Genomic DNA, 27,053 nt, shown 5'->3' with positions numbered 1-27,053 from the left:
GAGGGGACACTTTTTATAAGTGTTAGGTTCAGCATGTGCAAGGACCATAATTAAAAGAGCTAAGTTTACCTTTTCCAGCATTAGTGCTGTACACGATGGCTCTTTCAGCTACAAACGCCTGGGGGGGGGGGTTAAAGTTTCCCTTTCAACTTGCTCCAGTGCAGGCTTCGGCCTACACTCTGCTCCCTCTCCTCCTCCTGCTGACCCTGGGCTCTAACACCGCCAGTTGGGGCCCAGATGTGCTAGCTGCACAGAGCCAAACACCAGCCAATGTGTCAGTGGGGTTCAGCACCGCCAGCTGTTCCCCTGCTGTGTAGCCGGCATCGTGTCCTGCAAAAGCCACGCAGACACAAGAACTGAAATTGAAGGGAACCTGTCCCCCCTCCCCCAGGCGTTTGTACGTTTTACAGCCACCTTGTACAGCGGTAATGCTGCATGTGTGCAAGGTGGCTCATAAACGTATTCTCCTCGCACATGTGGAACTGAAAACACGTCTGAAATGTGTCCTCTGTGTGACCATTTAACTGTCCCGGAGGTGTGACTTTCCTTTGTAATGACACGCTGCAACCCCCTTGGTAGCGCTGCCAGTCTTCTGGCATCATTGTTTGGCTGCCTGCGCCTCTGCGGCCGCCCTGACCCACACAACGCCCCTCGGTGTCTTATTTATTGGGACTGCGAGGGTGTGATTGATGGGCATGAGCAGTGCATCAGTTCGCCTGTCCCGCATCTCCTTCCGCCTTCTTCAGACTGTGCGGCTTCATGGCCGTGGCATGCGATAAGGGATCAGCTGACGCCGCACAGTCTGAAGCGGGTGTAAGGACCCGAGTGTGAGAGGCGAACATATGTGCTGCGCCAGGCCATGAATCCCAGCCCCACAGTGTTTTAACAATGTTAAGACACTGCGGGGCTGGGATTCATGGTCATCGCGAACCGCACCGGCCGACATTAAATGATGTCAGAAGATGGGCAGCACTAACAGCGCTAGGCCAGGGGATAACACGACAGCGCAGACTCCTGTACAGCAAATAACAACGCTCAGGAGGCTGCACCCAGCACCAAGGTGGGATTCTTGACATCTGTGCTGCGTCTCATTACGAAGGGAACTCGTGCCTCCAACACAGTTTGACTGTATAAAGGGCTAAATGTTATACGTGTTTCATTCAGCGTGTGCAAGGAGCAAAATTAAAAGAGCAACCTTTGACTTGTGCAGCACTACTGCTGCATAAGCTGTGGCTCTTCTACTTTGTAACCCCTGAGGGGGGGTTAAAGGTTACCTTTGAAATTGGTTCAATTAGGCTTCGGCCTACACTCTGCTCCCCCTGCAGAGCCCGGGCTCCAACACCGCCAGTTGGGGCCCGGTACTGCTAGCTGCACAGAGAAAAACACCAGCCAATGTGTCAGTGGGGTTCAGCACCGCCAGCTGTTCCCCTGCTGTGCAGCCGGCAACGTGTCCTGCAACTGCCACGCAGGCACAACAGACCCAAAGCTGCCGCCAGTGCAGGCTTCGGCCTACACTCTGCTCCATCTCCTCCTCCTGCTGACCCCGGGCTCCAACACCGCCAGTTGGGGCTCTAGGAAGACAAGCTTGAATAGGTCCCCATCCTGGTTCCAGCACCATCAGCTGGTTCCGGGCAGAGCCTTTGGCTTAGGTGCCTCCCTCTGGGTATCCGAGTTCCACCAACGTCAGGTGGTCCTTGGTAGTGCTTTCAGGCACGGGTACCTCCTGCTTAGTAACCGGGTTCCAGTAACGTCAGCTGGTCCTCGGTAGTTCCATTGGCTCTTGGACCTTCGGCTACCCATCCGGGTTCCAGCACCGTCAGCTGGTTCTCGGCAGTGTCTTTTGCTCTTGTACCTTCTGCTCCCCATCCTGGTTCCAGTACCGTCAGCTGGTTCCGGGCAGAGCCTTTGGCTTAGGTGCCTCCCTCTGGGTATCCGAGTTCCACCAACGTCAGGTGGTCCTTGGTAGTGCTTTCAGGCACGGGTACCTCCTGCTTAGTAACCGGGTTCCAGTAACGTCAGCTGGTCCTCGGTATTTCCATTGGCTCTTGGACCTTCGGCTACCCATCCGGGTTCCAGCACCGTCAGCTGGTTCTCGGCAGTGTCTTTTGCTCTTGTACCTTCTGCTCCCCATCCTGGTTCCAGTACCGTCAGCTGGTTCCGGGCAGAGCCTTTGGCTTAGGTGCCTCCCTCTGGGTATCCGAGTTCCACCAACGTCAGGTGGTCCTTGGTAGTGCTTTCAGGCACGGGTACCTCCTGCTTAGTAACCGGGTTTTAGTAACGTCAGCTGGTCCTCGGTAGTTCCATTGGCTCTTGGACCTTCGGGTAGCCATCCGAGTTCCAGTTCCATCAGCTGTTTCTCGGCATTTTCTCAGCCTTCTTGTACCTTCTGCTACATTTCCAAGTTCAAGACCCTAAAGACGACGACCCGGAAGACCACCCCTAAGATGACGACGACACCAGAGACGACGACCACTGAGATGACGACGACCCTGGAGACGATGACCCTGAAGACCACCCCGATGACGACGACCCCGGAGACGACGACCCTGGAGACGACGACGACCTGGAAGACCGAGAAGCAGAAGAACAAGAGGCTGCAGAACAAAGAGCAGAAGAACATTAAGCATAAGACTAAATATCAGAGCAAAAGATATCATCTAAATTATAAGCAGAATAAGACTAAGCAGTGTATGGGGGTGAGTCCGTTCCTCCTCGTGGTGCCCCTGGATAAAGCCTGATGCTGCAGGCCAAACTGAACGCGGACAAATGTAACTGTTTTGTGACAGGCAGAACGGAAGGTGTAATCTTCAAACTTTTATAGATAACTACGGGAATGCCTGTCACAAATAAGAATATGATGAAGAAGTTGAATATGAAGAAGATAATAGTAAAATAAAAAGAATATGAACAATGTAACAAAAAAAATAATAGGTAGAAGATGAAGAAGAAGATGAATAAGGTGAAGAAGTTGATGTCAAAGAAGCTGATGATGAGGATAATGAAGAAGAAAGTGTGGGAGAAGTAAAAAAGAAGGTGAAGGGCGTGGAAGTAGTGAAACATCAATATCTGACAAAATAAAAAAAAAAAAAATAACAGTCAAAATCTTTCTAACGCCGAACGTCATAAAAAAAAATAAAAATCCTGCTATTCTATTTGATTGGGCTAAACCTCTGTGCCTTTAATGTCTCCCCCACCTCCCCCAATACATCCTACATTATTCTTAGTTGTTTTCCTTCATGTAGAATGAACCTACAAGTTTATAAAGGGTTTATTTTAATTCCGATATTTTCGTCCCATTGACTTGCATTGGGATCGGGTATCGGTATCGGATTAGATCCGATACTTTGACGGTATCGGCCGATACTTTCCGATACCGATACTTTCCGATATCGGAAGGTATCGCTCAACACTACACACAACTTGAAGGACAATGGTGGTCACACACTACATATCTATGCTCACCTGCACAGGTGTCAGAAATAGTGAATTCATGAGCCTGTATATGTTTATCATGAATTCCATTATTTCTGACACCTGACTTGATGAGTATAGATTGTGTGACAGTGATTGTCTCTTCAGTCTGTGTCTAATGGATACAGGAGAAGAGAATCATGACGCAATGACGTCAACAAGCTTACCAATAAAGCAACATGGCTGCCATTACTAGCAGTATGTGGCCAGTAATAATAATAATAATCTTTATTTTTTATATAGCGCTAACATATTCCGCAGCGCTTTACAGTTTTGCACACATCATCGCTGTCCCCGATGGGGCTCACAATCTAAATTCCCTATCAGTATGTCTTTGGAATGTGGGAGGAAACCGGAGTGCCCGGAGGAAACCCACGCAAACACGGAGAGAACATACAAACTCTTTGCAGATGTTGTCCAAGGTGGGATTAGAACCCAGGACTCCAGCGCTGCAAGGCTGCTGTGCTAACCACTGCGCCACCGTGCTGCCCAGTATCAGTATTTGTAAGCCAAAACAAGGAGTGAACAATTAGAGGTAAATTATGATATTAACATAATAACTAGCACTTCTGCTTTTATCACCCACTCCTGGTTTTGGATTACAAAAACTGATATTAAATACAGATCAAATATTGCAAGTTTAGGACAGCCTTGGTTTGGAGAGGAAAAAGATAGGAGACATGGTCAACTCAACCAAAACTAAAGTTTGTTAATGAGAAATATTATTATCATTGTAGAAAATAACTGGTACAGATCGAATTACAACTGGACATTTACACAACATTGTCCTGCCATGACACACGTCCAATATCTGAATAAAAAAAGGCCGCAAATTGGTCCCGCATGTGACCAACTGCTGCAGTTGACCGCAACGGGTGATGCTGGAAATCGGGCAGTGGGTGTGCAACTGGTTCATCCAGTTCAATGTTGGGTTGCTCCTTAACCATTATATAATTATGCAGAACCACACAGGCTTTGACCACCTCGTCGACTGTTTCCACTTTTAGATTTATGGCTGATGCAAGAATGCGCCATTTAGCAACCAGAATGCCAAAGGTACACTCTACAGTTCTTCGGGCCCTGGTCAGTCTGTAGTTAAAGTTCCTTCTAGTGTGGTTCAAGTCCCGACTGGAATAGGGCTTCAGTAGGTTTTCACACATCTGAAAGGCCTCATCCCCAACCATAACAAATGGCATTGGTGGTCCTTGAGTGTTGGGGAGAGGTTGTGGCGGGGGAAAATTGAAATTGTTGCCATACACATGCCGGCCCATATCCGAGTTCTTGAAAGTCTGGGAATCGTTGCCACGTCCAAAAGCTCCAATGTCCACGGCGATGAAGCGACAGTTCGCATCGGCAATTGCCATGAGCACAACAGAGAAATATTTTTTTGTAATTGAAGTACTCCGATCCTGTTCTGGCAGGTTTGATAATGCGAATGTGCTTTCCATCCACCGCTCCTAAACAGTTGGGGAAGTCACACACACTCCAGAATTTCTCCGCAATTTCTAGCCACATGTCCAAGGTGGGTAGGGGTATAAACTCATCCTGGAGTACATGCCACAAAGCCCGGCAGGTGTCCACAACTATTCCGGACAGGGTGGATATTCCAAGCTGGTATTGGAAGTGGAGGGATGATAAACTCTCTCCGGTGGCCAGAAACCTGGAAAAAAAACAAACACAAAAAACATTACAATCTATTCTTTTTATGGTGTGGTTACGCTAAAGAAAGAAAGGAAAATACCCCAAAAATACATGTCAGAAAACACTAAATTTGGACAATCATTGGTTTAGATTTTGAACGTACCTTAATGTAACCAGCAGACGTTCCTCGGGTGGAATCGCTCTACGGAGCTGGGTGTCCTGTCGCCGTATGGCTCCTTGGACACGAGAAAGCAAATCCCGGAACGAGTCTTGCGACATTCGTGTGTATTCCTGGAATTTCTCCGGGTTGGCATTAAGCTCGGCATAGAGCGTGTGGTAGGCTCTACGGCTCTCACGTAGTTCGATAATGGGGTGCCTCCAAAAACGCCTACGTTGTCTCCTTCTCCATCTTTGGCGATTTCTGTCTTGCTCCCAAGCAAAAGCACAGGCAAGAAACAGTTTGAAGCTGAAATCCAGGTTGAAATAAAAGCTCTCCATGCGAAGATCCATCATGACACAGGATACAGTAGCAAACTGTTAAAATTTCAGTAGCCCTAGGGTCTATATATAGAGATTCCATAACACACGCCCTCTGTAGTCCCATTGGCGTTGTCTGGTTATCTTGATTTTTCTCTTGTGAAATTTCTCATCACGCGTACCAAAAACGCAAACGCAGGAAAAAACGCATGTAAACGCGGCGTTTTTTTAACAGCATGCGTCAAAAAAACGCAGTGTTTGTACGCGTTTATATGCGTTTTTTCCACCACTTGCGGATGCGTTTTAAACGCTGCGGATTTAAACGCAAGTGTGAAACTAGCCTAAGGCAGACCCTAATGTGCAGATTGTCAGCTCTTCATGCGAGTGACTGATCTCTTAGACCCTGATAAATCACCACAAGTAAACGTTCACGGTCTATATACATAAGAAACGGATTGTTGGAAGGGTAGAAAACATACCGCAAGGAAATCGGTAACTATTATTTACCACAGCGATCCCTACTAATAAAACCTGGGCTAGGACTATACTTTGAAAATGTCTGACGCTATAATTGCTTGTTGTGGATATTACACTAGACTGAGAACCTTTTGTTAAAACGTTTGTTGCGTAGACTGAGGCCTATAAATTGTACTTAAGAGTTTCCTGAATTCATAGAATTGAAGAAGTGCCCACCTACCAATCTACACTGATTTAGGGGCTGCATGGCCTCTACTTGCTAATTACATAACAAACAAGACACTACGTAGGGAAAAAAAATCCATTTTTGCACTAAAGGGTCATGGGCTGTAGCTGCGACATCACCAATGCTACAATACTTGTCAGAAGAACAAGAAATACCCAGGAAGGCAACAGAGGCAGAGCTGAAGTGGCAGAGGGTTACGGGTGCCTTCACACTGTTTAGGCACCCGGTTCAGTGGATTCTGTAGGGAGCTTCTGTCCGAACCCCCAACAAAATGGGATTAGGACATATGCGCCATGAGGCCATAGACTGGAGGTGGACACTCCGATGTACTCTACTACTTCTGAGTGTCCACCTCCGGTCAGCGTGCACGCCAGAAAATGATGCACGTTGGAGCGCACGTTCACTCTGCCAGCACCATTATAGTCTATGGCTCAAGCGTGTGAATCCCATTTTTTTGAGGGGAGGTTCGGACATAAGCCCCAATGGGACCACTGAACGCAATGTGAAAGAACCCCTAGGCTAATTTTTTTTTTATTCTTACACGGACCAAGCCTGTAGACTAAAAAAAAATGAAACCTGGAAAACCTCTTTAGGCTGGGGCTAAATGGAGACTTTGGGGCCGACAGTAACTTACTGACCACAATGTGACCCCATTTACTGACAGTACTCTGCAATGTAGCAGCTTCATCAAAAGTCACCATGTATGAGGGCTACAAACCCTGCTCAGCTTTTACGACTAATGGTGGCAGAATTTTACTGGGCATAAGATGGTTTTGTTTTTTATGAATGTCTTCTTCCTTACAGATAGTTCATCCTGATCTATTGGCGCTGTCTAACATTGTATAAAGGGAAAGTCAAGTTGTTACAACTGATGGAGCACTAACGAAGACCACCCATAATGTGACAAACTGTGGAGGGTTTATACAAAGTAGATTTTCATTGGGGATAGTATAGAGGAAAAAGCCTCTGCCCAATATGACCCATGACGATCATTTATAGAGAAGAAATGAATAAATAATGTTTCTGCAGTATGATCTGTTTGGTGCATGGATACAGAGAAATTGTTAGGCTCATTCCCCACATCACTAATGCAGACAGACCATTCATGGGCGACAGCAGACTGGGCACAGATCATGGATATTTAGCAGTAAGGTATAAAGGCAATACATGGATACAGCAAGTCTGTTGGTGTAACAAACTGGAAGATCATTTTAGCTTAATCCCAGATGTATTTTTAGTGATCCCAACATGTCGGACTATGATCCTTTGAGATAAGGTGAAAGATTTAAGTTTCGGAATCCTGTGGGTAAAAAGTTGGCCAAGCTCCCATAGGATTTCAGTGAATTAGGCTGCTAGTCTAGAGCCAGCAAGGCTGCAGGGTTGAGGGAGACATCCATTGTTGGGATATGATAGTGACGTTCTACCACCACTCAGGAAAATGAGTCACAATGTAGTAAAATGGAAGAAAATCTGGAGATAGTAACTATTCGGTGCATCTTAAAGTGATAAGTGACACCATAACCATATTCCCATTACATAATGGAAACCGATATTCAGTCTCTGTAATCCTCACCATGACACAGACATGTAGTCAGAAATTCTCAAGTATTCCAGGGGCAGGAAAAAGGAACTTGGTGTCTGTAATAAAAACTGCTACAAAATGAAAAGGAAGTAAAACTATAGAACTATGTCAGATAACACAAAACTACCCTCGGCAAGTTCTTCCATCGACCGGGGCTCGTGTACAAGCCACATAATGGCATAATGTATGCTCCATCCACACATGAGGATAATGAGCACTGGGTAAAAAAAAAAAAACAGAGAACTGACAAATGGCGATTAACTGCAGTAGGTAAAACATCCCAATCAATGCCTGTAAAAAGAAGTGAGGGGTCAAGACCTATGTGAGCCATAGAGGCAGCAACAAATGTCTTGAATCCAGTTCATGTCAAGGGTTATCACTGTTACCCGAGCACCATCACAACAAAACCTGGTGTATGAGACAAGTCACCGAGGTCGGGAAGGACAAGATGTGTTTATGGCCCTTTAAGGGGATTTAGTCTAACAATTATTTCATTCTCACTGTAAGACCAGTCTGAAAAAAAAACAAAAACAAAAGGAAAAGCCCATTCACACTGGACAATAATTGGGGAAGAGTTTCTATGAACACCTGAGTCAAAGCAAGCACCTTAGGAATATGTTCACAGTTTGTTTTTTTAGGAGAAAAAAAATCCCCAAAAATCTTCAAAAAAAAACACACAAAAAAAACAAAAAAAAATTTGTTGTCTATGAAGTTTTGCAGACTTAACAGTATTGGGCGTTGAGTAGATTCCAAAAAGAATCCGCCGCAAAGAAGGTTTGTAAATGAACCAGATGAGGAACTCAGATACCCAACTTTGACCACATGACACGAAGATATTGTGACTCCCCAGTCCTTAAAGGGGTGGTACCACTATAGACATTTATCACCTAACCAGTGGATAGATGACCCCTAGGTATGTGCTAAATGTCTGGTTGCTTGGGGTTCCATCTCTGCACCAGAGCTGGCGTCACCACCAGGCGCACCCAGCCAAGTGCTGGGGCCCTAAATGAACGGGGGGCCTCTCACCGTAGGGGACACAGGCATGCTATGGGGCCTGTGAGTCAGAGGAGCCCGATGCCAGTGCTCGCAATGCCCCCCTCAACTACTCACCAGCTGAAGAGACCGGAGCAACAGGGAACGGGAGAGGTGTTGGATAGATAAAATTATATGGGGCCATTATATTGCATGTGTATCAGCCAACTTTTTCTTTTAACCCCATACACAAACAGAACAGAGCATCAGAGTCCATACTCATCCAGCAATGCCTTCAGACTCATTCATACGTGGTCATGCAGTGAGCAGACAAGGCTCCGAGCTCTGGATCTGGTGGTGAAGAAGTGATAGATGTTCATTATGGCTCCACACTTTCATCCCGGAGAGCCAAGATGCAGATTAGAAAACATGAATCTTTTCTTTACAGTTCAATGGATGGTAATACAGAGACAAAATTACAATTCCTGTGTGTTCTGGAAGTTCAGAACAGATATAAAGTAACAAGATTCAGGTTCTTGTTATCTTCAATGTATAAGTATTAGTCAGCAGTTCTCCTCCCAAGTGCTAAGAAAGAAACCACTGTCCTCATTTCACTCCTGTCCTAAGAGGAATGATCCTGCTCAGGCTGCAGAGCGAGCCAGTAAAGAATCAATGTGCTGCGGATAAAGCAAGACTTGACCTTGTGACCTCCGGAGAAGAGCTCCCCAGGATCTACCCTGCTGCTGGGACTATCGCAATCCAATAAAGAATACATCTGCCAATGTGATTGCATCAGCAAAACTGGAGCTTCACTTTAATGTCTTGGTTTGATTTTTTTTTCCAATGTATTTTTTAATAAACTAATTGGCAAAATTCTTCTTTGATCATCACCCCTCAGGGTGACAACTGGACGGCAATAACACAGCCCATAACGGCATATTTACTATGCTTTGTTTGTATAGGGCCATAATATTCCACATCACTTTATAGACATCACTGTCCCCGATGGGGCTCACAATCTATATTTCCTGTCAGTATGTCTTTGGAATGTGGGAGGAAACCCGAGAACCCGGAGGAAACCCACACAAACACTGGAAGAACATACAAACTCCTTGCAGATATTGTCCTTAGTTGGATTTCAACACAGGATCCCAGCGCTGCAAAGCAACAATGCTAACCACTGAGCCACTGTGCTGCCCCTAACTTCATTTGACTGCAATTTTGTTCATTCATGCAGCCATGGAAGATCATATACTGTATCTATGGACCCAATATCAGTGTAGTCTAGCCTTCACACTGTAGAATTCACATTAAATGTGCGTGTATATTAATACGTTATGATTGAGCATTCACAGAGAAAATAAATAAATATATATATATATATATATATATATATATATTTTATTTGCATATATATTTATATATACACATACATACATACACACACACTATATGTATGCTTTTTTCTATGAATAATTACAGTTTATAAGGTAGAACCTCAGGATAACATTTGTACCTTCACAAGCAAAAATGGCAGCTGGAATCGGATTTATTGCCATGAAATAAAGTACACATTCTCAGCTGTGGAAAATCTGCAGGTGTTGCACACAAATTTGCTGCAGATTTCATGTACCGTAGGTTAATTTCTACAATATGTGGATATTTGGGAAAATTTCATCCACTTTTCTATTCCGTAACATGCTGCCGATTCGGTCCGCAAACCTGTGTAAATTCAGCAAAGAACACTTGTGAACATGCCCCCAAAAAAACTATTTGGATCAAAAATTCAATACTGTTCAGAACTCAAATTCACATACAGCTTGCTGGAGACTTTCTGTGCAGATTTTGCATAAAAAATAAACAGGAATTTGCTGAACATTAGATGTCGATGTTTTAAAAATCCCATATATATGGAAGAAAAAGCTCACACAATTGAGGGCATGCTGCAAAGCTTCATAGAGTGCCAACACACACCAAAACCGGCATGTAACACGCGGATTGTGTTGTGTGATTGTTGCAGAATTGCAGTAGACTTCAAGGCCAAAAAATCTTTTCAGCCAAACAATAAGTGTCCCGATAAAAGATGCTAAGAATGGAGCCATCACAGAGCCTGGAGCAGGCACCTATGGATCACCATCTTAATACTTTCCATTTCATTTTCTTTGTTTATCACATTTATTGGATAAACCATAATCAATCTATTGGGAGCCACTCCTCCGATATTGATACAGTTTTCAATGGTGGTCACCTAACATTATATTTTTGCCATGGGGAGGGGTAAGTACATATATATATTTTTTTTTCCTTTTGACCACTTTCTCAGTTAAGGTGTTCGTCCAGTAGTGGAAAACCCTTTTAATCAATATAATTTATCCCAGCTATAATTTCTTGAAATCCCATCCACTATGCTGTAACATCTGGCCACTGCGGGATGGACATTGTGGATGTACGCAGCATCCAACCTGCAGCATTTACGGACTGTGGGAACATACCCTACAACGGGATCACTGTCTGCTAAACCATTCCATCTTTTCTTACTTGTTGAACATCTGACGTCCTGTCCCAAGAGAGGATGGGAGTGCATGGTGCAGCTCACTACAGTGTTACCCTCCATACATAATCTTTACTGCACACTCTCAGTCTTTTTTCACTGTACAGAACATGAAAAAAACACAAAACGTGGGCATGAGCTCTCTATAAATCCATCCATTTCGTTGGAACTGTGAGATGCTGTGTTTTTTGCGCAGAGGAACTTGGCAGCGCCAAACACTCATAGTGGGAACTTATTGTATTTTGGGGGCCTCTCGACTGTGTGTACATAGGGAGAGACCTGGCAATCACATGTAGCGGAGCAGGGAGAAGCCAGTTGGAGACCAGACGGGACTAGTTACCATAGGTCTCCCTATAGTCCCCGGACGGCTTTTCATGCTAATGTTTTCTCTAAAACGCTGCAGAACTTTAGGGTAAAACATACTTGGTTGCAATCGTGCAGCCAGACTGAGGCACACTACTGAAGGATCCGGAGGGATGACTAATGAAGGTTCCTTTTTTTAAAGCCCTTTCAGTCCTGCTCATTAAGGGCTTAAATGTCATTATATTGTAAACACAATGTGCCATGCTGCTAAGTATATACTAGACCAGGTTGTCAGAGGTCACTGACCTTGACCTAAGGACTTCAAACTACTACCAGGTTATCAAAATGGTCACAGAGGTCAGACAGACCTGGGTTATTTGCCTTAGGCATTTATTCAGACTTCAAAGTTTTTTTTTCACAGATGCAAAAACAAAGTCTGAGTGTCGTGTTTTACATTAGATTTTCGGCGTTTGATCAGTTTTTACAAAAAATGATTTTCATGTGTAAAAGATGCAATTACAAAGCTTATTCTATTCATTACAATATTAATCACAAATACAGACTGCAAACTGATGCCATCTGTGTGCTGTCCATGATTTTCAAGGAGCGGAGGTCCTGACGAGAACAATGATCTTTTGCGCAAACCAAAAGCTCATTTCACCTGACGAACAAGTGTTTTGCTCATTTGTCGGCTGATAGGCAGCCTGATTACACTGCACAAGTTTTGGGAAACAAGCGTACATGATAATTTTGCAGTGTAAATGGACCTCAAGTCACAGACACGATATTGTACCAACATTGAGAGAAGTCTACAGAAGGCAAAGTGGACAGTGACCCCTATTTTCTGCATTTTATGGATGGCATTACTGATTTAAGGTTTATATGTCGAACCTTCTGTGTATCCCACCATCTTAGACGCGAAGCCAATATATACATGTGCCAAACGCACTGAATCTGCTTGAGATGTGCAAGATACTGAGCATTCAGTGGCAGCACTAGTTTATACCTCTACACTGTGTGCAGAATTATTAAGCAAGTTGTATTTTGATCACATGATACTTTTTATACATGTTGTCCTACTCCAAGCTGTTCAGGCTTGAGAGCCAACTACCAATTAAGTAAATCAGGTGATCTGCATCTCTGTAATGATGAGGGGTGTTGTCTAATGACAGCAAAACCCTATATAAGGGTATGTGTCCACGATCAGGATGGCCGGCGGTATCGTCGGAGCGGCAAACCCGCTCGGCGCTAAGCCCCGCCCCCTTCTGGGACGCGATGATGCCGGATGTGTTCATTGTATACATCCGGGATCATCGCACCCCTCGCATAGGGCCCTGTGTTATTAATTGCGGCGACGCAGCGTCGCCGCAAGGAACACGGACATGCTGCGATCTGAAAAGACGCGCAGCATGTCCGGAGTCGCAGGGCCGCCGCGTGCGTGTTTCCACGCATAGTGGACACGGGATTTCAAAAAATCCCCTCCACTATGCTGGAACATCTGGACGCTGCGTGTTTGACGCTGCGGCCCCACGCAGCGTTTCCTGACTGTGGACTCATACCCTAAGGTGTGCTTAATTATTAGGCAACTTCCTTTCGTTTGGCAAAATGGGTCAGAAGAGAGATTTGACGGGCTCTGAAAAGTCCAAAATTGTGAGATGTCTTGCAGAGGGATGCAGCAGTCTTGAAATTGACAAACTTTTGAAGCGTGATCACCAAACAATCAAGCGCTTCATGGCAAATAGCCAACAGGGTCGCAAGAAGCGTATTGGGCAAAAAAGGCGCAAAATAACTGCCCATGAATTGAGGAAAATCAAGCGTGAAGCTGCCAAGATGCCATTTGCCACCAGTTTTGCCATATTTCAGAGCTGCAACGTTACTGGAGTAACAAAAACCATAAGGTGTGCCATACTCAGGGATATGGCCAAGGTAAGGAAGGCTGAAAAAACGACCACCTTTGAACAAGAAACATAAGATAAAACGTCAAGACTGGGCCAAGAAATATCTTAAAACTGACTTTTCAAAGGTTTTATGGACTGATGAAATGAGAGTGACTCTTGATGGGCCAGTTGGATAGGCCAGAGGCTGGATCAGTAAAGGGCAGAGAGCTCCACTCCGACTCAGACGCCAGCAAGGTGGAGGTGGGGTACTGGTATGGGCTGGTATCAAAGATGAACTTGTGGGACCTTTTCGGGTTGAGGATGCAGTAAAGCTCAACTCCCAGACCTACTGCCAGTTTCTGGAAGACAACTTCTTCAAGCACTGGTACAGGAAGAAGTCGGTATCGTTCAAGAAAAACATGATTTTCATGCAGGACAATGCTCCATCACATGCCTCCAACTGCTCCACAGCGTGGCTGGCCAGTAAAGGTCTCAAAGAAGAAAAAAATAATGACATGGCCCCCTTGTTCACCTGATCTGAACCCCATAGAGAACATGTAGTCCCTCATAAAATGTGAGATCTACAGGGAGGGAAAACAGTACACCTCTCGGAACAGTGTTTGGGAGGTTGTGGTGGCTGCTGAACGCAATGTTGGTCGTAAACAGATCAAGCAACTGACAGAATCTATGGATGGAAGGCTGGTGAGTGTCATCATAAAGAAAGGTGGCTAATATTGTTACTAATTTTGGGGGGGTTTGTGTTGTTTTTGCATGTCAGAAATGTTTATTTCTAAATTTTATGCAGTTATATTGGTTTACCTGGTGAAAATAAACATGTGAGCTAGGAATATATTTGGTTTTTATTAAGTTGCTTAATAATTCTGCACAGTAATAGTTACCTGCACAGATATCCTCCTAAGATAGCCAAATCAAAAAAAAAAAAAAAACCCACTCCAACTTCCAAAAATATTAAGCTTTGATATTTATGAGTCTTTTGGGTTGATTGAGAACATAGTTGTTGATCAATAATAAAAAATAATCCTCTAAAATACAACTTGCCTAATAATTCTGCACATGGTGTATGTAGCTACTGAGCATTCAGTGGCAGCACTAGTTTATGCCTCTATATAGCTGTAGTCTCGCATAGTGAGTGCCTCCGCTTTTGTACAGAGGACCTCCTCAGATCATTAGTAAATGGAGCTTCCTTTCAACTTGCAAATATCTCTTCAAGACAGCTCATGTCTTTATGCCCTACCAGAGAGAATGACTGTAGCATTGCTTCATTTTAAAAATGTTATTTCACAAGGACACAACTCCTTTACTATATCCTGAATATGACACCATGGAGCAGCCATAGGATATTGTAGTGAGCTGGCCGGCTGTGGCTGTTCCGTTATCATTGACATAGAATCTGTGACAGACACTGCCCCCGTGTGGCCAGAAGTTATACCTATGCCGAATGTGATTACAGAGAAACAAACTGTATTGGCTAAACTCCCCCCTGTTATGTCATGTGAACAGGAAAGGGAGGGAGAAAAAGAGCCCGGGAAACTTTTGGGTGCAGAGAGAAGTCTGTGTGTGCTGGCGTCCTCCTGTAGATGCGATATAAAAGATTGCCTGGATGACCTCTCTCTCTGGGAAGCTGACATCCAGATTGTTCCCAGCTTCCACACTGCGGAGCATTCAGCGGTGACATTCACAGATTCTGGAGCCCATGAACAGTAAGCGGGTCCTCTGTTGAGAGGCCGAACATTCCACCCTTACCTGCTGAACCCCAAGGACTACAGTCTGGACCTGAGAGACAGTTTGTTTAATCCCTGTTGTTTTTCTCTTCGGACGGAGCGTCTCCCTGCAGTGACAGACAGGCCTGCGACGTGGGAAGATAACCTCCTGGAGCAAAGGAACTGGTAACGTGTGGATAGGGACAGTGAGGGATAGTTTGTTATTACACGTTATTTCTGTGAATAAGCATACTTTGTACTGTCTATTATTGTGTTCTGCTGTGTTAAGAAAAATGTATAACAGTAAAGATACGTTTGTTAAGATGGAATCTGAGTGTGGAGGTTTTGCTGGGCCAGATCATGGATATGCATGGGCGGCCTTGCCCTCGGACACTTCATCTGGCGTAGTCGGCAGGATCTGTGCCCAGCAAGATTCCCACCCAGGCCCAGTGTACAGTCAGAAACCGCCGCCGGTGTCCATTGTAAACCAGGTCAGGAAGTTTGGCGGGCGAAACTACCCCGTACCAGAGTGGGCGGAACAAGTGCGGATACTGGGAGAAATGTATAATATTGACCCTAAGACCTTGGCAGAAATGGCGGTACTGACGCTAGAGGGGGAGGCATGGACGACAGTCAGACTGGAGACGGTCAGGGGGCAGCGTGCGTTGGAGGATTTGGTGCGGGTGCTGGAAAAGACCTATGGACCTACTACGTACCAGGGAACACTGCGATACCTGTTCTTCAGACGGACACAGCTTGAATGGGAGGACATTCCCCAATATGCAAATGCCCTTCAGGTACTCCCTGAACAAGTCTGTGCAAAAGGGGAACAACTGGCTACTATAGCTCCTCGTGACCTGGTACTGAGAGACCAATTCGTTATAGGGCTGAGAGACCAGTATCTTAACCGTACGCTACAGGACTTGATTCGGATGACGCCGACTCTCACCTTCGCTGAAGTCAAGCAGGAAGCCATAGAACGTTCTAGGGGACCCGTCATGGATGTGGGGACTCAAAGCGCTGTGTGCAGATCCATATTAGACAGTAAACAGCCCAACAGTGACACCGAGGAGCTGAAACAGATGGTAGCAGATTTACAGCAACAGGTGTCACAGTTAACACTAGAACGACAGAGACCAGCGGATACGACCTAGCCGTCCCGCAGGACCGTGTTGGTCATGTGGTGACCCTCGCCACAGGGCGAATCGTTGTCCTCAACGAACAAACCATCAGTTACCACGACGAACAGAATATCAGCTACATCCACAAGCAGAGCCACCACGCCAGGTCTCACCACAATGGCCGCCGTTAAAACTAGACACCCCTGCAGCTGAGGTTCGAGCAGCAGGGGGGGACAGAGAATGGGGTGTAGAAAAACAGAGCCAGCAACGGAGTACTCTCGCCTCGAGTATTCCTACACTTGAAGTTATTCTGGAGGGAGTTGCAGTGCAAGGATTGATGGACACTGGGTCGCAAGTGACCACGATCTCTGAACAGTTTTATGAAAAGTACCTCAAACCAAGAACTGCTTGTGATCCAGATACCACCATTAAGATTATTGCGGCTAATAACCTACCTAGTCCAGTAACCGGAGTCGCCTGGATGGATACGAAGGCCTGCGGACAAGACCTAGGGAAACGAGGAATCGTCATTGTCAAGGAAGGCTTCGGCTCAGAGACCCCAGTGATAATCGGAATGAATATCTTGAAAGACCTGGACCTTATGCTGTTGACAAGAAAAGGGCCCAAGTACTGGCAGAAAGTTACCAAACATAAACCGACTCGTCTGGCGTTCCAACGCGTAATCCGGACCGTTGGACTTCAACAGATGGCAAAGGAACAACTACCCCTAGCAGCCATTAAAGTGCCCCGCTGTACCCGGATTACTTTGCCCGCTGAAAAAGAGACAGTCATTTCCCTGCCTCAACACCAACCGACAACTTGAAGGAGTTGAAGTGTTAATCGAGCCGAGGGCTCCAAGTGGGAGTAAGCTAAACCCACTAGTCGCCCGCACCCTAGCCGTCGTGAGGAACGGAAGAGTCCCTGTCAGGCTAAACAACACCGCAAACGTAGGTGCAGCTCTTGAGGCTGGCATGCAACTTGCCAGAGTATATGCTCTACCCACAGAAGTGAACCCCATGGGACCCTTACAATTCACCCCGTCTACAGAAGGTGGCTGGACGGTAACTGTCTCAGCCATAAATGCTCAAGCAGATGATGAAGACATTGGGCGAAAACTACTGGAAAAAGTGCAACTGGACCCGTCCCAGTACACCAAACAGGAAGTGTCTCAAATGGAGAAACTACTGCGAGAACACCAAGACTCCTTTGCAAAGCACGACACCGACTTCGGGTACACCACCAGTATCCAACACGAGATTCCTACGGGCGATGCTGCCCCTATTCGCGAGAGGTACCGACAAATACCACCTCAACAATACCAGGAGGTGAAAAGCCTCTTAGAATCTATGCTACACGCCGGAGTGGTGCGGGAAAGCCAGAGCCCATGGGCTGCACCCGTGGTGATAGTCAAAAAGAAAGATGGATCCCTGAGATTTTGCGTAGACTACCGTCGGTTGAACGCTTGCACGATCCGGGAATCCTATCCACTCCCCCGGATCGAAGAGTCACTGACCGCCCTGAAAAAGGCCAAATATTTTTCGTCTCTAGACTTGGCCAGTGGATATTGGCAGGTCCCCATGAGTGAGAAGGACAGAGAAAAGACCGCTTTCATCCTTCCCATGGGCCTGTACGAGTTTGACCGGATGCCATTCGGCTTGAATAACGCACCAGGGACCTTTCAGAGACTGATGGAACGCTGTCTGGGAGATTTCAACTTCGAATTCACGCTGATATACCTTGATGACATCGTGGTATACTCCGCCACCTTCGAGGATCATCTTCACAAGCTTGGCAAAGTGTTCCAGCGCTTGAAGAAACACGGCTTGAAGTTGAAGCCCAGCAAGTGCCGTCTATTCCAGCAGGAGATCGATTACCTGGGACACCGGATCTCGGCCGAAGGTGTCCAACCCTCTCCAGAGAAGATAGCAGCTGTCCAAGAGTGGCCACAGCCAACTACCATCAAAGAAGTCCAGGCTTTCCTGGGGCTAGCGGGCTATTACCGCCGATTTGTCAAGGACTTTGCCCGGCTTGCGGAACCACTGCATGAGACCCTCCGAGGGACCGCGAACAGTCCCAGAGGACGACGCATCAGCTGGGGGCCCGACCAAGAAAAATCCTTCCGGGCGCTTCAAGCTGCTCTGACATCACCCCCTATTCTGGCATATGCAGACTACACCTTGCCGTTCCAGTTATACACCGACGCCAGCCTTCAAGGTCTCGGGGCGGTCCTCTCCCAAGTCCAAGATAACAAGGAACGCGTAATAGCCTATGCCAGTAGATCCCTCTGTGACACCGAAAAGAACCCCGTCAACTACAGCTCTTTCCGCCTGGAACTCCTGGCCCTGACCTGGGCTATGACAGAGAAATTTGCTGGCTACCTGACAGGGGCGGAGGTGCTGGTCGTGACAGACAACAATCCTCTTGCCCACCTAGAAAATGCCAAACTAGGGGCAATGGAACAGCGCTGGATGGCAAGGCTCTCTAGATTCCAATACAAAATTAAATACAGAGCGGGGACGGAGAATCAGAATGCTGACCAGCCTTTCCAGAGTGACATCATCCCCGCCGTTAGGGGACCGGGATGAAGAGTTGGAGGAAGATGAACTGCCTGACTTTGCCCGGCTAGCTAAACAAATAGAAGATAGCCGCCAGTATGCTGTAGGTGGGATCGAAGCCGTAGTGGGGTCCCCCCTGTCCCAACAAGAATGGGCCAAGCTTCAAGATCGAGACCCTGAACACGTCTTACTGAAACAGTACGTGAAGACACAAGAGAAACCACCCTCCGAAGTAAGAGCCCGACTATCAACCAGGGCCTCTGCCCTACTTGCCCAATGGGATCGGCTGATCGTGAAGGATGGAGTCTTGTATCGCAGGGCCCTTTTATCCCATATGCTGGAAGAATGTTTGCAGATTGTCGTCCCGGTGCAGCTAGCCCATGAGATGGTGGCTGAAGCCCACAGAAGGAACGGCCACTTCGGCATAGACAAGACCCTCCGGTGGACCCAGCAATTCATTTTTTGCCCAGGACTCCGTAAGCTGGTTGAAAACGTCTGCCTAAGATGTCGTACATGTGAACTCCACAAGTCTACTGAGCAGCGTGCACCCGTCCAGACTATTAGCACATCCAGGCCCCTCGAGTTGTTGATGGTGGACTATCTGTTGATCGGAACGGCGAATAGTGGCTACCAGTACTGTCTAGTGATGGTGGACCACTTCACGAAATTCGCCGTCACTGTTGCTACCAAAGATCAGACTGCCGAATCAGCTGCACAGGCCATCTGTCAACACTTCGTTCGGGTCTACGGGTGTCCGGAGCGGCTGCACTCTGATCAGGGGGCGTGTTTCGAAGGGCGAGTCATTGAAGAACTTCAGCAGATGTATGGAATCAAGAAGTCCAGGACCACCCCGTATGATCCACAAGGGAATGGCGCGTGTGAACGTTTCAACCGGACCCTCTTACAACTGATCCGAACCTTAGCAGAAGACAAAAAGCCCGACTGGCCTCGATTCCTCCCAGAACTGCTGTGGGCCTATAACAATCAAGTCCATTCTGTCACCGGATACACGCCTTACACCCTCCTTTTTGGCCGCCCAGGCAAAGGCATCCATGAGCTACACCTGTCTAACTCTGATGAAGACACCTGTGGTACCTATCCTTCCTGGCTACAAGCACACCGTCAAAGGATGGAAACTGTCTACCGGCTGGTGGAACAGCAGATCCAGGACCACGCTGATCCACTTCCAGTACAAGAAGACCTACTGAGTGTGGGTCAACTAGTCCTAGTTCGTATAAAGAAACCGCAAGGAAAACTCCGGCCCAAGTGGGAGACCGAAGTCTATCGAATAATTGGACACCCGTACCCTGGTGGCCCCGTCTACCAAGTACAAGGCGAAGACAGCGGCAGCCTCCGCACCCTGCACCGTAACATGTTGCGCCCCTGTCGTTCTCAGCCTGACTCCCCTCCTATAATGCCTAGAGAGACGGATATCACTAATACTGTGGGAGACACCGATACCGGGGATGTAGAGGTGGAAGACATCCCTACCCCTGCTCGCCTGACCGACGCGTCTGAACCCCTTACCTCCTCGACTGACTTACCGACTGGGGCGGAGAGTGGAGTGACTGATCGGGGAGAGAGACTAGCACCCGTTAGGCGGACAGCGAGGACCACCGCAGGAGTGCCCCCGGGACAGTCCTACAGAGACCAATATGTGTGGCCCTTTTCACAGCCGGGTCCTACAACCTCCACAGCCATCGCTGCCCTGGAGACAGTCGTTGACAGGGACTGCCAACCTTTAAGCGGGGGGGCGGGTAGTGAGCTGGCCGGCTGTGGCTGTTCCGTTATCATTGACATAGAATCTGTGACAGACACTGCCCCCGTGTGGCCAGAAGTTATACCTATGCCGAATGTGATTACAGAGAAAAACTGTATTGGCTAAACTCCCCCCTGTTATGTCATGTGAACAGGAAAGGGAGGGAGAAAAAGAGCCCGGGAAACTTTTGGGTGCAGAGAGAAGTCTGTGTGTGCTGGCGTCCTCCTGTAGATGCGATATAAAAGATTGCCTGGATGACCTCTCTCTCTGGGAAGCTGACATCCAGATTGTTCCCAGCTTCCACACTGCGGAGCATTCAGCGGTGACATATTTACAGATTCTGGAGCCCATGAACAGTAAGCGGGTCCTCTGTTGAGAGGCCGAACATTCCACCCTTACCTGCTGAACCCCAAGGACTACAGTCTGGACCTGAGAGACAGAGTTTGTTTAATCCCTGTTGTTTTTCTCTTCGGACGGAGCGTCTCCCTGCAGTGACAGACAGGCCTGCGACGTGGGAAGATAACCTCCTGGAGCAAAGGAACTGGTAACGTGTGGATAGGGACAGTGAGGGATAGTTTGTTATTACACGTTATTTCTGTGAATAAGCATACTTTGTACTGTCTGTGTTCTGCTGTGTTAAGAAAAATGTATAACAGTAAAGATACGTTTGTTAAGATGGAATCTGAGTGTGGAGGTTTTGCTGGGCCAGATCATGGATATGCATGGGCGGCCTTGCCCTCAGACACTTCAATATGATAAGAAGATATGGCAGCTGATGCTGGATCACACTAAATGTTAAAAAGCCTAAATGAGAGAAATAAGGCTCTTACATACTAGGCATGTGGGCAACTTCACCTGCCGCTGATATGTATAATGCTGTGTGGCCGTGCACCAAGGCCTGTACTATGAATTTGCAGAAACTTGTGTCACTATATGTTGAACATATCTTCCACTACCCCAAAAACAAGCCCTAGCATGATTTTACAGGATTTTTCGTGAATGCTTTAAACATAAGCCCTACTCCAAAAATAAGCCCTAGTTACAGTCAGGACAGATGTTTTGGAGCAGGGGAGGGACATGTCAATTGCCCAGAGCCCTCACTCTCTTAGAAGCCCCCAGCATTTCTAATTTGAGGTTGTTTGCTTAAGGACCTTTGGCGACAACAATGTCATGTGACCATGATGTCACCAGACGTTTTTCACTGCAGACGTTAATAAGACACTAAAGAGGAGACAGGCGAGTATGCAGGACTGGTGTTAAGGGGGAAACTGGACAATTTCCATTCTGAGGCCAAGACTGCACAAGAACCTTTAGTGACATCACGATCATGTGACCATGATGTCAGCAAAGGTCCTTAACTGCATTAGTGTAGGGGAACTTAAGGGGAGACAGGCTGGTATGCGCAGAGTGTGTGTGTGTGTAGTGTGCGTGATGGCATGATCTATTTGAATAAATGTTGATTTTTTTTCTTTGTTCAAGGATAAATGTGGATTGTTGTTCATGGAAAAAATAAGACATTCCCTGGAAATAAACCCTATCCCATCTTTCACAGCAAAAAAACAAAAAGAGACTCTTATTTTCGGGTAAACACTATTTTCTAGAGTAGACTCCCCATAATAAAGTCTTACTGAACATGGCAGGTTTTTCTGCAAGTTTCCATGAAAAAAATCTATATGGACGGTTTCACGTGTTTCTTCACAGTCCATATTCAGACCCCGTATTAACCTTTGTGCTGGTACGTATCGGCTATTTTCCACAAGGACTTCAGGTTTACAGGGGGAAAATTGCAGCCACGAGCTAGTCCGATTTATAGAGGAGACTATAGATGAGACCAGCGCTTGTAGATGAGGTCCTACACGCTATGCAGAGGAGCACTCGGGAACAGTCATGTCTGGACCAGTACATTCAGATTTAGCTGGTAATGCTGCTTTATTCTTTTAAATCCCCCCCACCATTATTAGACATTTTTCTTGATCTAGGACAACCTCTTTAGCTGCAGTAAGAGAATCATCATGGATAAAAAAAGGTATCAAGATGGCTAGGAAATGACAAAATGGGTTAATTCTCCAAACAGGGGCTTCCATGACCACGCTGCATTGTCTGCACTAATAAAACACCAGTTGGGTTTGCACAATGCTATAATAAAGACGCCTCCAGCTTGGGTTATAGAATAGCGGGATTCCTAACCAGGCTTTAGTCATTAACTAGAAATACGAAGTGGAAAAATTAATAATTTGCAGCTTTTTCGTTCCAGTAATCGCTGGGCTGCGATGCAGAAAATGCCGCCCTGCGACTTCCCCATCAGATTCTGCAGCCTCAACTACAAGAGGTGGGAAGCTCAGATTTCTGGCTCTGTGCGAGCAGGAAGTTGGTTAATAAGGATTGCCCTGTAGTGTCTGCCCTTCCCCCAACTCCTATGTACTCTGGAGGGCTCTCCCCAGAACCAGACACAGCAGTGAGGGGAGGGTGGAATCTGTCCCACTCAGGAGCCGCCCCACTCCACCCCCTGTACATCTGTGCTGGAGGAGGAAAAAAAATCATTAATACCAGCAAATAAACAAGAGAATAGTGTGCAGCAATGCGGCTGTGCTTGTACTCCCATTGCAGGGTACAGACTTTGCCCGATGGTCACCGACTATGTACACAACACGCTGCTTTCCATGTGCTACCAGCAGCGCAACCATGTCATGTACACAGCCCCGCGTAAGCCGCCAATGCCACCAGACCCGCGCCATGTCGGAGATGGTTAGTCTTATGCAGCAGACAGCGGTGGTTTCCTTGACATCACCGCCGATGACTCGCATACAAATGTCTGCACTACGCAAAAAATATGAGGCAGGCATGCATCAACACCGTCATTCGGACACAGCGAGGTGTCTGTGACACTAATGTACAGATATGGCGTACGCTGGCGAACCGGCTGTGGCAGGTGCAAGATCACATCTTCTGCAGGTCAACATGATTGTGGATATAAAGAGACGACATGAGAAATATCACACGACACTAACGATTCCCCCAAGAATAATGCACAATTCTCTGCCAATACAAGTCATTTCTACATGCAGCGTACAGAGCCGTGTAACACGCACACCATGCAGGCATAGGCCATGACGGGATGGCGAAGGGCGTGTTACCAGTGCCACCCTACAGAACAGGCACCTGCCAGGGTGTGATCCCACAGGCATTATTTATCCCTCCTCCACCAAACTTGACAGTTGGCACAATGTAAGCAGGTAATGTTCTCCTGGAATTTGCCAAACCTCAATGAAGGAAAAAGAGAATGTTCCAGCTCCTTAAAAATCTTCAAACTTTATTGATCCATAATAGGAAAATTTAAGAGATGAAACTCCAATGCCAGTGTGGAATGTGGGGGTACAAGCTTGTACCCCCTATTCTTTCCCATACAATAAGGGAAAGAAAAAAAAAAATACAGTGTCAAGTAATTTTTTTGCCTGCGTCTCCAGTGAAGCCCAGCCTAAAACAGACAGACTACAGACAGAGCTACAGACAGAGCTCTGTCGGGCAATGGTGTAATAAGGAGACAGCTACCGGCAGAGCTTTCAGGTAATGGTGTAATAAGGAGACAGCTACAGGCAGAGCTTTCAGGTAATCTATATATATAATTGTCTAAGGGTTTTTCTGTCTGTCTGTCTGTCCTGGAAATCCCGCGTCTGATAGGCCTCGACCAATCAGCGACGGGCACAGTATCGATGTAGATGTCATAATGGTTGCCATGGCGACGATGATGTCATAAAGGTTGCCTCGACCAATCAGCGACCGGCACTGTCTGCCGCGAATTCTGGAATCATCATTGTCCATATACTACGGGGACATGCATATTCTAGAATACCCGATGCATTAGAATCGGGCTCTGTCGGGCAATGGTGTAATAAGGAGACACCTACAGTCAGAGCTCTGTCAGGTAATGGTGTAATAAGGAGACAGCTAGTCAGGTAATGGTGTAATAAGGAGACAGCTACAATCAGTGCTGTCAGTTAATGGTGTAATAAGGAGAAAGCTACAGACAGAGCTCTGTCAGGTAATGGTGTAATAAGGAGACAGCTAGAGTCAGAGCCTGTTGGGCAATGGTGTAATAAGGAGACAGCAACAGTCAGAGCTGTCAAATAACATGTAATAAGGAGACAGCTACAGTCAGGTAATGGTGTAATAAAGACAGCTACAGTCAGTGCTGTCAGGTAATGGTGTAATAAGGAGACAGCTACAGTCAGAGCTCTGTCGGGCAATGGTGTAATAAGAAGACAGCTAGTCAGGTAATGGTGTAATATGGAGACAGCTACAGTCAGAGCTCCATCAGGCAATGGTATAATAAGGAGACAGCTACAGTCAGCGGTGTCACTTAATGGTGTAATAAGAAGACAGCTAGTCAGGTAATGGTGTAATATGGAGACAGCTACAGTCAGAGCTCCATCAGGCAATGGTGTAATAAGGAGACAGCTACAGTCAAGAGCTCTGTCAGGCAATGGTGTAATAAGGAGACAGCTACAGTCAGCACTGTCAGGTAATGGTGTAATAAGGAGACAGCTACAGTCAGAGCTCCATCAGGTAATGGTGTAATAAGGAGACAGCTACAGTCAGTTCTGTCAGGTAATGGTGTAATAAGGAGACAGCTACAGTCAGAGCTCTGTCGGACAATGGTGTAATAAGGAGACAGCTACAGTCAGGTAATGGTGTAATATGGAGACAGCTACAGTCAGAGCCTGTCAGGTAATGGTGTAATATGGAGACAGCTACAGTCAGAGCTCTGTCAGGCAGTGAGGTAATCACTGTGCAGTGAGGGATGTGCGCAGCACTGTGATTAGTGCGGGGGGCTGCAGGCGCGCTACCATTGCTCTGGTTTGGGGGTGTTGGATACGTGCAGAGTTGCTGTAGGAGTGGAGCAGTTGCGGAGGAGGAAGTGTTGCTCGGGGACCGTCTGCTGAGGGGGGAGGAGGTTGTGAGTTTCGTGCATCACGCGGTGTGCGTGCTGCCCAGTTTAGCCCCGCCCCCTCTGTCTGTCTCCGGGTCCCGCTCAGTCTCGCTCCACTCCTTCCCCAGCACAGGGCGTGTTCCCAATGCACGTGGGGGAGAGGCGGGGCTAGACACGTCACCAGTCACACGTAACCCCTTCAGTGCCGGCGCTCCTTGCTCAGCCGATGGGCGCCTGCTCTTTCGCTGTCGGACGGCGCACTGCAGCTGTCAGCGGGATGACACCGCGTCGGCCTCATACACACCGCCCGTTACCGGACACAGACCGTGACCCCGGCGGAGGGACCGGCGCTCCGGTACCAGCGCTCCGGGCAGTGCAGGGGTTAAGGGGAGAGGCTGTCAGGAGTCATATGACAAGCCCGTGTCATGCTATTATGCAAAGTGCTGCTGGAGCATTGCCACCGCCCTGCACGGAGGCGCCGGCTCCTGGTAGCGCTGGCAAAGTGCTGCGGCACCGCCGGACCAGGGAGCCGGCACGGCAGACAGTCACTGCTCTGTAACGCTGCAGCCAATCACAACCTGGCACTGCAGCCACTGTCTGCAACAAAGTAACACTGCACCACGAGCCAATGAGCAGCCGGCCCCGCGCCGATCACTGCACCTAGCGCCTGTACACGGCGGCCGCACTCACCACGTGTCCGCTGCTGCTGCTGCTGCTGGGCTTGCCATTCCAGGAACAGGGCTGCTTGCAGGAGCGTCTCCAGGCTCATGTCTCGGGCGCTCCTCTGTCGTCTCTGCCGGCAGGAATCAGTCACACAGACAGGGGCTGTGCGGAGCGGCCGGAATCCGACATACACGGCAGCCACCAGCCCCTGTGTCACCCCGAGCCCCCGCAGACCTTCCAGACAGGACCAGGGCTGCAACAAGATGGCGATGAGTAACAGAAACACAACAAGAAAAAAAGGGCTCACAGAGCAGCGAGCTACTACCGGCTGCCGGCAAAACCCGGCGCTGGAGCGTGAGCGGGCGGAGCCGGGCCGTGTCCTCCTGCTGCGCCGGGGGCCGGGCCACACACGCCCTCCTGCCGGTCCAGCCCCGCTCACCGCCGGTGGTGTCCCCGAGCCTGCTTTCTTCAGTCGGGATGTGCAGCCTCTGTGCGCACAGGGCAGGAGACGCCATTGTCCCTCTCCACCGGAAATGCTGGCTTGGCTTTTTTGTGACCCCAGAGAGATAATTTGTTACTCTCCTAATTAATATATAAAGTACCTAACAATAGTTGTGGAGCAAAATAATGAAACAAATGCAACAGTGTTATGGCTCCTCAATCTTCATTACATGGCGTTAGTAACTTTAGGAATAAAATGACAACTGGGCATGTGCTTTCCATGCTCACC

At 47.4% G+C, this 27,053-nt stretch overlaps 1 protein-coding gene across 2 annotated transcripts in view; it reads right to left on the bottom strand.

Annotated features, from left to right (window-relative positions):
- Positions 1-26,632, bottom strand: part of MNT (MAX network transcriptional repressor) — a 112,110-nt gene extending 85,478 nt beyond the window's left edge. Inside the window, exon 1 of one of the 2 annotated variants that reach the window (XM_077294410.1) lies at positions 26,351-26,632. In XM_077294410.1, the coding sequence (XP_077150525.1) occupies positions 26,351-26,429 (79 nt within the window). In that variant the 5' untranslated portion in view covers positions 26,430-26,632. The remainder of the gene's footprint in view (positions 1-26,350) is intronic. The other variant, XM_077294409.1, reaches the window with a different exon arrangement.
- Between the last annotated feature and the right edge of the window lie 421 nt (positions 26,633-27,053).

The sequence above is a fragment of the Ranitomeya variabilis genome, chromosome 3 (assembly GCF_051348905.1).
Source record: "Ranitomeya variabilis isolate aRanVar5 chromosome 3, aRanVar5.hap1, whole genome shotgun sequence".
Taxonomy (NCBI): Eukaryota; Metazoa; Chordata; class Amphibia; order Anura; family Dendrobatidae; genus Ranitomeya; species Ranitomeya variabilis.
This window is presented reverse-complemented; position numbering and strand designations above follow the sequence as displayed.